Source organism: Lagopus leucura, unplaced genomic scaffold (assembly GCF_019238085.1).
Source record: "Lagopus leucura isolate 7727_CA_CO unplaced genomic scaffold, USGS_WTPT01 Super-Scaffold_741, whole genome shotgun sequence".
In the NCBI taxonomy this organism is placed as follows: Eukaryota; Metazoa; Chordata; class Aves; order Galliformes; family Phasianidae; genus Lagopus; species Lagopus leucura.
The window spans coordinates 8,944,154-8,957,982 of NW_024962256.1; the positions used below are offsets into that span (position 1 = coordinate 8,944,154).

At 42.6% G+C, this 13,829-nt stretch overlaps 1 protein-coding gene across 2 annotated transcripts; it reads right to left on the reverse strand.

The window, feature by feature from the left end:
* Nucleotides 1-710: 710 nt before the first annotated feature.
* Nucleotides 711-10,917, reverse strand: OAT (ornithine aminotransferase). 2 transcript variants are annotated; one of them, XM_042863775.1, is made up of 10 exons: nucleotides 10,820-10,917; nucleotides 7,970-8,196; nucleotides 6,945-7,169; nucleotides 6,710-6,805; nucleotides 5,594-5,721; nucleotides 4,556-4,678; nucleotides 4,118-4,246; nucleotides 2,991-3,104; nucleotides 2,141-2,285; nucleotides 711-1,680 (listed from the first exon to the last, which is right to left on the reverse strand). In XM_042863775.1, exons 2-10 carry the CDS (start codon nucleotides 8,166-8,168, stop codon nucleotides 1,520-1,522), a joined length of 1,320 nt encoding a protein of 439 aa, XP_042719709.1. In that variant the 5' UTR covers nucleotides 8,169-8,196; nucleotides 10,820-10,917; the 3' UTR covers nucleotides 711-1,519. The 2 variants fall into 2 exon arrangements, with proteins under 2 accessions (XP_042719709.1, XP_042719710.1); XM_042863776.1 differs by having other exon boundaries at nucleotides 10,838-10,856.
* Between the last annotated feature and the right edge of the window lie 2,912 nt (nucleotides 10,918-13,829).

Below are 13,829 nucleotides of genomic sequence, written 5' to 3' on the forward strand. Positions count from 1 at the left end.
TGTTACTCTATGAAAGTAAACACGAGGACTTTCTGGGGTTTATCTTTTGATCTCTGAAAGCATGCTAGTAATTATGTTTACATAACAGTTTCTTTCAGTTATTTCATCCCCTTCCAATTACATTGCATAAAGCACAGCTGGCAGAAGTGCAAGCTTTCCTAGGCAGCACCTTTCTGCACTTTTATTCTTATTCCTAAGAGTAACAACCACGATGACACAGCATCCCTTGCAGAAATGAGGCCTTTCCAAACTGAGCAAGTCTTATTTCATCCATGTACAAAGTAAAGTACACACTCGTCTATGCTGTGATGTTAAACAGCAGATTAGTTCACTCCTATACACCCTGCTGCCTTTAAAATATTATTGAAATTAACATAGAATTGTTTACCACATCCAATTATCAACATGTGACAATATTTAACCTCCATGCTTGGCAAAAGCACCATTTTGCTTAAACAGTTATTAATCAGGGTTTAGCCTCAGCTAAAACCAGCTCAGTTAGGCAATAAACACAAAAACCAACCTAGTGTAAGAATAGTAGCCAGCTCTGCAGCTGCACAAATAGCTGGGGATCCAAGAGGCACAGAAACACAGAAGTACTCATCCTGGATAAAAAGTACAGCAAAAGCTTCCATATCACAACAGAGAGAAATGCAGACTGCAAAAGGTAGAGCTTGATGTGGCACTGGACAGAGGCAACCACAAGCTTCTGTGAGGCTTGCTGTTTTTAATGCTTTGCAGATTTAAATTGCACATTCTTTTTAATGCAAGGCATGTTGTAATATAAACATTCAGATTATAGAAAGTTTTATAACAGTGAAAACAGATCTGTATACTCAGATCTATTTTACAAGGCTGCAAAGCCAAACACTGAGACCAGCCTAGAAAATAGCAACTCTTGTTATACAATCAAAATACTTTACACACAGAATACAGCCTGATGATTGTACACCAGTGTAACAACTGGTCTGTCAAACCTACAGAATTATTTTTTTTAAGCTACAAATGAGAAACAGAAATTCAGCCATAACTTCAAGCGCTTCCACACATCAGACATTACACCAGGAGAGAAAAATGCCAGATGTGAGAGAGAGAGACTACATCAGACTGGTCAGTTCTATGAGAGCTCAAGACCACCCTTATTCAAATATATATCAATTTATATGTTGAACTTTAGCCAAGATTTTCAAGAATTAAACAGATTTCTATGAGCATCTCCCCTCATATATTCTGATTGAGCAGTTCAGTAAGCACCAACTAGATAAACAGAACCTTGCAATTTCATTTCCAAGTAGTCCAAGATTGGAAGCTCTTTGAAATAGTTACTTGTGTTCTTCAGGGCCATTTTTATTTAAAGACATGGATATTTTTCCCCCCACCCTTTTTATTGTTCATTTTAAAAAGCCAAGTCCTCTTTAGATGAGATGAACCAAAGGCGTCTGCTTGACGAGCAGTCCTCCCGCACATTTCAACTGATCGCCTCGGGTCAGCCAACAAGCACACTTCGAAAGCCACGTGTTCAGAAGGACAGGATGGTCTTATGGATGATTTCAATGCACTCTCTGATTTCGTCCTCCTTAATGACCAGCGGCGGGGCCAGCCGGATGATGTCGCCATGGGTGGGTTTGGCGAGGAGCCCGTTATCGCGCAGCCGCAGGCACACCTTCCAGGCGTCGTAGTCTGCAGTGAAAGGAAAGGTGCTTACACTGAGGCAGGAAAAGGGGCACAACCGTAGCTTGTGGGACAGACTGTGAATTGTTTGCCACCTAGCAGTGAGAAGATGAAATAGCATGTGTTCCTCCTCTGCAGCTTGTATTCTGTCACTTGTATTGATGACCAAAAACAGTAATTGTCACCTCTGGCTTTTAAACCATTTTCTGATATACTTCAAGGTGTTTATCTCTAGAAACTTGCTCTCAACCACCAGCTCTTTTTCCTTTCTTACGCCTTCCTGTATTCATTGTAATCATCTACCCATCCTAGAACAAACAACCTGAGCTAGTCTTCCATTTTCTGACAGAAAGAGCTTTCCAGATAAGGCCAATTTTCTTCAGGGGAAGGGTCAGCAGGGTCTTTGTGGGGTGCCAGGTTCACCATCAGGCCTGAGCATTATTCAAGTCATTGAATTCTATTTCCTTACCTTTGGTTTCTCGAATCACAATTGCATTTAAGAGTCCTCTTCCTCTGACACAGGTTACAATGTCAGACGGTGTCTTCATGAGCTCATTTCTTAGTATGTTACCCATTATTTCTGCATTTTTAACCAGGCCTTCCTCTTCAATTACCTAAGGGAAAGTCAGATCTACACTCAACTGAAAGGCATTGCATTTGTTTTACTTGTCTCTTCTAAGGATGTTACAATTGCTGAGATACAAAAGCTGATTAATCCAGAACGTCAATGCAAAGGCAGCACATCCAAGCCAATTAACATTAAGTCTTCATTCTTCCCTGTTTACAAGAAACAGCCTCATAATTTTCCAATTTTTTTTTTTAAGGAAAAAGAAAAAAAAAAAAGGAAACCTCTACAGAGTCAACTTGTGAGTTTGCCCAAGTTTGGACAATGATGAGGCTTTTTGAATGACTTGCATTAATTATGTTCATCATGCAGTCAGCAAGTGTTTAAGAGTGGAATGTGAACAAGACATCTTACCAGCTTCTGTTCAAGCTCCAGTGAACTCCAGTGAGCTCATATCTCAGTGAAATTGGTGATACCATTTATGAATGTACGTAAGCCCCTAGAAACTTGCCCTAGATCAATTTCATTTTGTCACTTAAATCATTAAGCCAACAAAATACACACAAATTAGGGTACATTTACAGCTAAGACTTTAGATTTTGTTTTGTGATACAAGGCAGTTAATCACTGCCAATCGTTCACCTCTACTTAAAGATAGATTTCTACTTGCAGCACAGCCAATAATGTTATTTAAGTGAAAATTGTATCAGCATGACACCCTTTGGAATCCCAGTCTTTACTGAAACACACAAACCTCCAGTGCTGCCAGTGCAACACGACAGGCCAGGGGATTTCCTCCATACGTAGATCCATGTTCACCAGGCTTAATAGTCAGCATAACTTCATCATCACATAACACTGCTGAGACCTAGAATAGAAAGGTCAGCTAATGCATTTATGTATGTATATTTAGAACAGTAAACTTCAACCTCTCTGAAGCAAACTTTTCCTCAGGGCTCAGGAAAGGATCATTTTCATCCTATAGCAGTATATTCTATTCCCACTCCTAGCTCTGTGCAAAGGAGGGTATATCTGATTATCACATAACAGCTTCATCCCTTTAAATGTGCTTGGTTGTACTGCTAATATCTAACTACAGCTGAGAGGCATTTCTCCAAAACGAATATTATTTCTAGAGTGTAAGTTTCAAAACACTGTTTAACAGCTCAGAAATCAGCAAAACAACTCAAGGCAGGTTGAAGCTTCCAGCCTAATCAGCAAGAAATGAAGTCACTCCAGGAGGACAAACTCGGTCATGTGTGCGTGGCAGACAAGTGAACCATGCCACTTGTTCAGCAAAACGTTTTTTTTATAGATGTTTTAGTACACATTAGTATTTTTTTTCTCCTCTTTTAGGAAATGACTTAAGAAAATCATTATAGCAAGACTGAGACCAACTGCTCTCCAGAAGACTAACTGGTAATTCCAGAATGAAAGGCTGACTACTGGACACTTATTTTCCTGATTTTATCAAACTGAAGGAAACAGATCTAGACTAAACTGATTGAGTTAATCAGCAAGGACCAAAACACCTACAAAGATGTCTGGGCTGCATTAAAAGAGGAGTGGCCAGCAGGGAGAGGGAGCTGATTGTCCCCCTCTACCCAGCTCTTGTGAGGCTCCATCTGGAGTACTGCATCCAGGCCTGGGGCCCCCAGTACAAGAAAGATGCAGAGCTCTTGGAGAGGGTTCAGAGAAGGGCCACTAAGATGCTTGGAGGGCTGGAGCACCACTCCTGTGAGGAAAGGTTGAACTGGGTTTGTTTAGCTTGGAGAAGAGAAGGCTCCAGGGAGATCTCATAGGCAATACTTGAAGGGAGCATATAAACAGGAGGGAAGTTATAAAGGCTTCTTCAAGGAACGGATATTTTTTGTTACTCACAGGATATAAGCCACCAGAAAGTGCCTTTCCAAGAAGAATTATATCAGGTCTCACATTCTCGTGGTCAACAGCTAGCATTTTCCCTGTTCTGGCTAATCCAGTCTGTATTTCATCAGCAATGAACAGAACCTTCACAGAGATAAAAAGGAAAAAAATCCACAGTAACAGAGAATGACTTTTCACACCCATTCTTACTTGAAACAATCTAGCAAAGCTGCACAGAGCCAGTGAAAGACTTCCCAGCTGTGTTACAAGGTACACCTTCCCGCACCTTCCCTGAGCCTCATGGAGAGGCACGTGGTCTGTGAGACATCACACAACTCCCAAGTGAACACGCTGTCCTGTTTCACACTGACAACTTTAGCATAGAAATCCTCTTCCACAGGAAGAATTCTTCCAATTCTCTCACAAAGACTGCTGTTATAATGAATGCCTTACGTTGTGCTTTGTGCAGAGGTCCCGTACTCCCGTCAGGTAACCTTTGTCAGGAACGATCACACCTGCTTCCCCTTGAATTGGTTCCACCATGAAAGCTGCCACGTTGGGATCCTGAAGAGCCCGCTGTAAAAATGGGGTGTATAGGAAAGAGGTCAAATTCACAGATGTGGAGATAAACGCATGTAGGAAAACCGAGCTGAAACTCTGGGTTTTAATCCTAAATGATGATAACAGCAATCATGTCAGGCTGTCACCCAAGTTCCAAAACAGAAGCCTGTGTCGCTATCTGACTCAAAACATCAGCTGCTGTGTTTGCTCAGGGAATTAGAAACCTCAAATTGCAAAGCCAGACAAGCAGATTATAGGATCAGTTCATGAATTACATCAGAAACACATTCAGTTTTGCATTAGCCCATGCAAGACAAACAATTACTCAATGCTTTCCCAGTTCACCTCAAGCAAAAATGAACAGAGCCTCTCCAGAGCAAATCTGTCATCTTAAAGCAAAGTCCACAGCTACATTCTTGCACCATCAAGCTCGACAAGGTTTAGAACTTCCAGTAATTTGAGTGAATCACCAGCCTAGTATGGCTTTAAGGATGCTGTAGTAAAACTGGCAAGACTCCCAAACTACTGCAGTGAATTCTAGTCCTCCAGTCATTGAAGAATCAATACCATTTTTGAGAAAAGTAATTCAAGATAACAATTTCTGAATCCAAGTCCAACTTTGGAATATATTTTGCCTTGTGAATGTCTAACATCAATTCTCTTACAGTTTATTTGCTGTTCTTTGTTTATGCCTTCAACATCTAAGCAAGAAGGGAAACAAAACAGACCTTGTGGTTTCCTGTTTACTCTTAAATCAACACTGAAAATCAAAACCAAAGCAGAATTCATACACATTTCCTACAGGTAATTATAGCATTTCTGTTTCTTATGTGTCTAAATATATGCTTCTTAATACGTGCCTTTCAAACTGCAAGCTTTTTTCCTACCTTGCTGCTTACTTAAGAGACACTATAAAATGCTTTCATGTACCTCGAGAGCTGGGAGGTCATTGTAAGGGATCAATTCAAAACCTGGCATAAAGGGTCCAAATCCATCATAACTGGAGGGGTCTGTAGAGCTTGAGATAGCAGACATTGTTCTGCCCCAGAAGTTGCCAGCTAAATGAGAAGAAAAATACACACACACATTTAGTTGACAAAATTACAATGCACTTTCACCTAAGACAGCTGACAGATACTTCACCTACAACCAACAAACAGCAAATGTGAGCTATTTGGATTAAACAGAAACAGTCAAAAAACAAAACCAATGGAACTCCGCATCTTAACAACAGAAGAGCAGTTAAAAGAGCACAAAGGATGAATGCAGCTTCCATTTGGCTTCAGGCTGCCATTAGGCAATTTCTGACAACTGAAGAGGCTGAGTAGCACAAATAATCTCTGCTTTATATATTCAACTGCTGTTCATAAAGTGTTATAAACCACTTCATTAACCGTGGTTTCCTTCCTGGGCTTAAGTTCAGCGTTGCATCCTCCTTGCAAGGGCTGACACTACCAGCAGCTCCTGGCAGAGCACATCTGCCCTCATTGCTTCCTTCTATGTCCACCTCAAGGGAGAAGATATGAAATCAATTTATCCCAGGAATTATATTTATATCTCCTGCTTCTACAATCATTCCTCTTCAGATCATGTGTCTCTTAAAGGAGACTTAAGAAACAGCTTATCATTCACTGTAACTATTTAAGTCTGAAACCAAAAAAGCAGGAAAAGGAAAACAGAATATTGTGCTAACAGAACATATTTAAGGCTGAACTTCACAATTCAGAAAGAGGCAGTTGGAGAATCTAAATGTTCTGCAAACACTAGTGTGGCCACAACAGTAGCTTTTAATCAAAATCATCAGCTGCAGATCCATGAGTGCAACGTAACCTGTTGAGGTCTTAGCTTACTCTGGGAAGACATCAAAGGTCAGATTTTACAGACCTTCAGATCAGCTAACTGAGAGGAAAATAAAGGAACACTAAGAATACCATGCTGTAATCACTACAGTATAACTGTAGTTATAGGAGAGAGTGTTACAGCTAGTGTCTAGAACTGTCTGCTCCCTGAATCAATACTTCAACTCAGACCATGCATTTGACATACCTGCAAAAATAATCTTTGCTTTGTATTTTGGAATTCCTTTCACAGTGTATGCCCACTTGCGAGCCAACTTACAGGCAGTTTCTCCAGCTTCCACTCCTAAAACATAAAGTGGGACCAGTGTCATACTTGTACATGAGACAGGTCATTGATGCAGCACCAAGAGCATCAGTGCAGGCCCAAACTCATGGGCAAGAAATAAAGTAGAAATATCCTCTTTTTTTTTTTTTTTTTATACCTGTGTTCATTGGAAGAACTTTGTTATAGTTGAACATTTTGGTGACAAACTCCTCATATTCACCAAGCACATCGTTATAGAATGCTCTAGATGTCAGGGTCAGTTTTTCAGATTGAGCTTTCAGAGCGTTCACAATCTTTGGGTGACAGTGGCCTTGATTGACAGCACTGTAAGCACTTAGAAAGTCAAAATACTTTCTGCCTTCGACATCCCACACATAAACACCTAAAAAAATACAAAGGTATTGTAAATAAATAAGAGATTATAAATGAAGCAAGCTAGGAGTTGCAATGCAACCTGGTCAGGCACAAATGGTCACCTTGCTATTCCCTGGACAACTCAGGTATGACCACAAGAGGCACTCTAACTGGAAAACAAAAAAATCGATGAAAAAGGTGGCAACAGAATAAAGAGCAAAAAGGTGGTACAGAATAAAGAGCCAATGAGGAATCAAGAAAAAAAGTTTCCCATTAAAGCTACTATTCCACTAAGTTATTAAATAGTGTGCCTCCCCTTTGAGTCCATAGTGATTCAGAATTTGACCCACAGAAGAAGATAAGCCCCTTAAATAAAGTGAAAAGTCAGAGTACATTTAAATGAAGCAGTAATGCTGGAGCAGTAAGCAGGGACTTAATTGAGATCCAAAGCATCTTTCCCTGTTCACATTGACAACCTTCATGCAAGGCAACATAAGAAACAAAGATGCTCAAAACTTTCTTGCTGAATTATGTTGAGATGAGAAAATGATTAGACCTCTATTTCAACAAATCATTTTAGGTATCATTTTACCGTGATATCAAGAGTCATCATAAGGCCTCATCAAGCACTATGATTAGAAATCAGCTATCTTTTTTACCTCAATTACTCAACGCACCCCTCTCCCACTCTGCCAAAAAACCAAGCAACAATCAAAAAACAGACTGAAAGCTCTGAAACTGCTTAACCCAAAGTCATTGCACACACACACACACACACACACACACACACACCCATCTACACTGCCAAAGGAAATCAGATTAGAATACCTTTTCCCCTCTCCAGAGCGACAGGCAGTGGGTGATAATTGTGGGCACCGTATTTCGCCTCACGCTCGAAGATGTAATCAGAAGATGGAGGTCCTTGAATAGTTTTCTTTGTAGCAACTGAGGTAGCAGAGTTCAGTGAAGTATGAACACCTCTGCAGAGAGCAGCAAGGCTCTGGGAGCGGATTAGCTTGGAAAACATTGTTGACTGCAGGTATGTCGTAATTGATCTGGAGGGGAAAAAAATGAAGTTAATAATTAGCACTGACAGTACTTCAGAATAAACATATGACGTGATTAAAGTGGTTTTGCTGCCAGGAATACAAGTTTCTCAACTCTTCTGCATTTCAGCTAAGAAATCTCCTACAGCAGCACTGACTACAGCTCAGGTTTGGGTTATTTTTTTCTTCCCCTATTTTAATGTACACTCATAGTAACAATAAGAAAACTGTTCAACTCTGGAAGAGTATGAGCTGTACAATTTCACCTACAGCAGCATTCTTTTCTTTTGTGTCTTAACTTGTGACTAAATTCATTAGTATAAGCTACAATTTGTAGAGCAGGGAAATGACCAGAAACTTAGATTGATATGACTGATGTATCTTTGGAAACAAACACAGCAGTTGTACCTAAACTGAGGGCAGGAGTCTTATGCAATAGCCAATTAACCTTCTCAGATTCATGTTTTCCAATGAAACGTAAGTTGTTTCCACAATTCTACGACAGCACCTCCAAATTGTGCTGAAGTGCTAGGAAGCACCTAACACTGAGATAGCACAAAAAGAATACTTTGCAGGAAGGTTCTGTATCATTTCATTCAAGGAGCAGCTTGAACACATAAAAGACCCAAGATGTCTGTGAGGGGTAGAAGAAGCAAAGGATTATCCCATGTATGTCCTGTTCTTGCATAAGAGAGAGAAGAGGGTTCACTTGACTGATCACAGCCTACAAGATACCAAATTTTCAGTCGAGATCTCAGCAGAAATTCCTGTATCATATTTGGTTGAAAACACCAAAACCATTAAGGGAGCACTTGTGTTTCCTCCATGGCTTCACCCCAGTCAATGCAAAGATATGTAACGGGCTCAGAGAAGGGAAGCAGAAGCAGTTGAAGAGTGGCAGCGGACAACCATCAAAGCAAAGGTGATTGCTTCAACAAGTCCATGAGCTGTGAGAGCAGAGGATGGCAGCTGTGCACATCACACTTCCAAACTGGCAGGAGTAGTATAGCCCACAGTGAAGATCATAACAACAAGCACACTGATCCTCCTTTGTAACAGCCTCCATAGCAAACTAACGAGCTTTCTAAGTAACATCCACACTCGTGCACTCCCTAACAATGAAAGCACACAGCAAAACCTAACCAAAAGAGATATATTAAATATTGAAAAGGAGAACATGGAGATGGTTCACACAAGACAACTGTTGTTTCAGGTTGCCTGCAGAGACAGAAATATTAAGTCAGACTTATTCAAAGTTTGTTTTGGTAAAAGAATTCACCCTGGATGCGTCAACTCTTAAACAGGCACTGTTTTTTCAGCAGTATCCTCTCATATTACACTGCTGCTTCTCACTTCCCAGCAAAACCAAAACGCTTTCCAGTTTTACTGGACCATTTGAGTCTCTGGGAAGAGTCAGCAGTCTCTGTTCCAGCAGGGATCAGCTGCTCCTCAGCCCAGGGCATTTTACCAGCTATCCCCAGTCCTGTTAAGTATTAGCTATTGGTGTTAATACTTCTCAAGACCATAATTACAAACTGGGGAAAAAAAAAATAAATCTGCATCCAAGATTTTGGTCAAAAGCTTAGCTCAGCAGCACCACTCAGAACTACAACCAGCTGAGCTCCCTCAAGGTCATTGGTCTGCACCACCCTGCCCCTGACACACCTCCATGGCACAGCAGTTAATTCCCCGATAAGCTGCTCTAGTTTGGGACGTTTTCCAGATACAGCTAAAATGAAAGCTGTAAGGAAACAAAGCTCTCATCTGCCTTGTAACAGAGATTTGCCTTGCTTGCATGCAGACTGCCAGTTTGAGGTTGTTCTTCTTTCTGAGCAGAAAACCTTTGTCAGAGACCTCTCACAGAGCTGTTTGGAGAAGCACCCTTCGAAATATGGCACAAACCATTTCACAGAATGACAATAGCAAGGGTTGGAAGGGACCTCAAGGATCATAAACCTCCAACCCCCTGCTGCAGGCAGGGCCACCAACCATCATATCCAATACCAGCCTGGCTGCCCAGAGCCCCATCCAACCTGGCCTTGAACACTTCCAGGGATGGACAGGGCATCCACAGCCTCTCTGGGCAGCTGCTCCAGCTCCTCACCACTCTCACAGTAAAGAACTTCCCCCTGATACCCAACCTAAATCTTCCCTCCCTCAACTTCAAGCCAACTCCCCTCGTCCTTCAGTTATCTGCCCTTTCAAAGAGTTGATTCCACTCCTGTTTGTGAGCCGGAGCATATGGCAGGGCAAAACCGAGGACATCGCTTGCAGCTGGAGCCAAAAAAAAAAAAAAGAAAAGCCGTTAGTGCTGATCAGCAAAGTAAGATTGAAGGACACGTCAGGAAAAGCAGGGTACGGCCGTCTTCGACTGGCAGGAGAAACACCAGCACGCCCCGCATCACACGCTGCTCCGAGGGGAAAAAGGCGTTGCATCAGAACAACGGCTGCTCACTGCCGCGCACACACGGAAAAGGAGCGGCGGGCGGCCAGGATGAAGGAAAGCACCGCCATAGCGGGCACCGAGGGCGGCCCTCAGCACGCCGGGCAGGCCGAGGCCGCGGCCCCGCTCCCCACCTCATCTAACAGCCCCTCGCCGCCCCACCGGTGCCCCGCGCGAGGTGATACATACCGACGAGCTGCTCGATACCTGCTGCTGCCGCTGCTGCTGCTGCTCGGCCCAGAGCCCGCGGCGAAGAGGCGGAGGCTGCCCGCGGCAGCTGTCACCGCGCCACGCCGCCCAGCGTCACACCCTACCCGCCCGCCGCTGATTGGCTCTCGCTCGCCGCCGCGCCCTACTCTCTCGCCTCCTACTGGTCGAGCGGCGAGAACTCCCTTCGCTCAACCAATCGGAGCGCGACGCCGGCACAACCCCGCAACAAGCCCCGCCCACTGCCAGCTCCTCTCGGGGCGGCGTCGATCCGCCCGGAGCTCCGTCCTGTTGTCCCGGCCCGGGGCGATGCGGGAATCCGCTGATCCTGCCCGCACCGCCTGCCCTCCCGCTCCCCGTCACCGCAGAGCGCAGCCAGAACGTGTGGGCTTTTGCAATGACCCGGAGATACGCGTAATACGCATGCATTGTCCTGATAGCCTGTTGGTGCTGGGAAGGAGCTTGTTTTTCCATAGAGAAATCATGATATAGTGGGATTGACAGTACACAGAATTTGCATATCGTCCCTACACACAAACAGCCCAATACTGTGGAATCTTGTCACATCTAACCAAGCAGGCAGGAGCAGCATTGCTTACACAGATATAGAGCAATGCCCTTGGAGGAAACGTTCAAGAGCAAGGCAGGCGATCCTGTGCTCCCCATAAGCACCTACAGCTACAGCCAGGCTCAGTTCCGCCTCTTGTGAACTTAGTGCTACGAGGAAAGAATGCCTCTGTCTGCTGCCAAAGCTGAATGCATAAATCACTGGATGTAAAAAGGTTGTGCCATCGGTGCTAGATTGCAAAACGCATTTCACAATTACAGCTGCTGAATGAACACATCACTACACCATGCCCAGCTGCTCCTTAAGCCTGGAAACAGTCTAGCTAGGAGCAATTGAAACTATTCTAACACAACATATGATTTTCATGTAAAACACCTACAGCTTTGAGGTTGAAAGGAAAAGCAGTGCAGCAATTATTTTGCTGCAGCTCATCTCTGGTGTAAAGAAAAAAAAAAAGCATGAATGCAGCCTTGTTCCCCAGATAGCTATGATCACATTCATCAAACACTACACATTCCTGTCTGAAAAGCAGAGACTCACAAACAACCCTAAAGCAAGAAAGGCCTTGCTTCCATATGGTTTTTACAAAGCCAGATAGAAGGGAAAAAAAAGAAAGGCTTATGCACATAAATACAGGTATAACACAGAATGCTTCCATGCTAAATGCTGATCTCCTTGGTTTTTTGAAGCTGGCATGGGTTGTTCTTGAGATAAACACCATAAACGGAGTATAAAGTAACCCTCAACAGGATCATAGGTGTTTAACACCTGGGAGGGTGACTTCAAACCCCTACAATGCATGAGCTTGATGGCAGTTTGTGTTGGAGCACTGCAGTTCTGCTGTGAATCTCTCTTTCCTCCTTTATTTTAGGCACTCATGAAGGAGACACTGAAAAAATACCCATTTTTCTTCTGTAAATTTTATCATGTTGATATTTTTCACAGCAGCAGCTGTTCCCATAGGTCTTGAAACAGTTGCTGTCAGCTAGATGTAGTATTTCATGTAATTAAAAATAAATAATAAAAAAGCAGCAGAAGCGTACTGAGTACTATTTAGTTACCTTCAGGTACCTAAAAAGGCTCCACATGATGTAACCAAAACCCTCAAAAAAATAGAAGACATGAAATTTTCACATTTTTCAATAATTTGCCCTACAGAAAAGATGAAAATCTTGACCTACTTGAGGAAGGAGGTTATTATATTCGTTCTGCTTATCCAGAAAATACTGTTTGACATATATGTAAACCACAAAGTTATATGAAGGAACAAGTTAAGTCATGCCAGTCATTAGGAGTAATTCTGCAGCTCTCTCTCCGGCAGAATTGCTCATTGAAGTCATTGGGAATTAGGCATGTGAAGAGACCAAGGAATTGCATCCCACTTATTACCATTATTTTCTTCCACTGAGGTCGGGCCAATATTCTTGTACCCTTGAACTACTTCTGGCCTCCCACATGGGTAAGGCTGCACAAGCTCTCCAGGTGGAAGGTGCTGCCCATGGGAAGCATTAGAGGAATGATAGCTTTCCACTCCATTCCTTGGTGGTGGCACCACTTGGCTCAGAGGAAGTGTAACCATAGAGCACAACCTAGACCAGTCAGCAGGCTGGGCTTGGAGTCCTATCAAGTCATGAGGCTCAAGGAGTAAGTTCATTATTAGCTAAAACTAATAGATGTCTACAATGCTAACAGGCACAGTCCCACCCATCTTCTTAACTCTACTCTCACAAGGGTAGGCTTCACACCTCCTTTTTTCATTTACTGTAAGTTAGCAATAAATACGAGTGATTTCAAGAATTTTTCTCCATGTACACTTAAATCTTTCACTTTCATCAGTAAGATTTGAAATTCACATTGATTTGAGAGAACGTGGTGTACAGAATTGCTTCCTACAGCCCATGGTTGTGTTGTTCTGGTTGTTTACTGACAGCAGGATTCTACACTAACATTTCTTGCAGGACCAGAAAGTTCAGTCTTTCCTACAGCACAACTAATAGATTATATGTTGTAGCATGTCAGAACATAGAAACAACAGACCGCAACTCATGCGAAATACATTTGCCTTTCAAGTTCAGTTAGAGGTTTCCTTTTTAGTTCATGTCTTCCAAGATAATTTAGAAAAACATAGCACTACCCCTCAAAATCAGTGCTGTTTCATCAGGTGGATGTCCCCTAACTCAGCTTAAAGCACCATGAGTGAACCTTGGAGATGATAGCCCCACTGCAAGATGAACTGTGAGCTACAGGCAATACAGAGCTTTCCCACTTTACTTGTATTTTACGAAGATTCCAATGATGATTTCTTAGATGACAACATGGATTACTGAATTACAGAATCACAATAGTCATTGTCTTCTATTGGGCATTTTTTCATATGCTTGAATTTATATTCAGTTATTTTCCTTTGCAACTTCGTGATGCTTA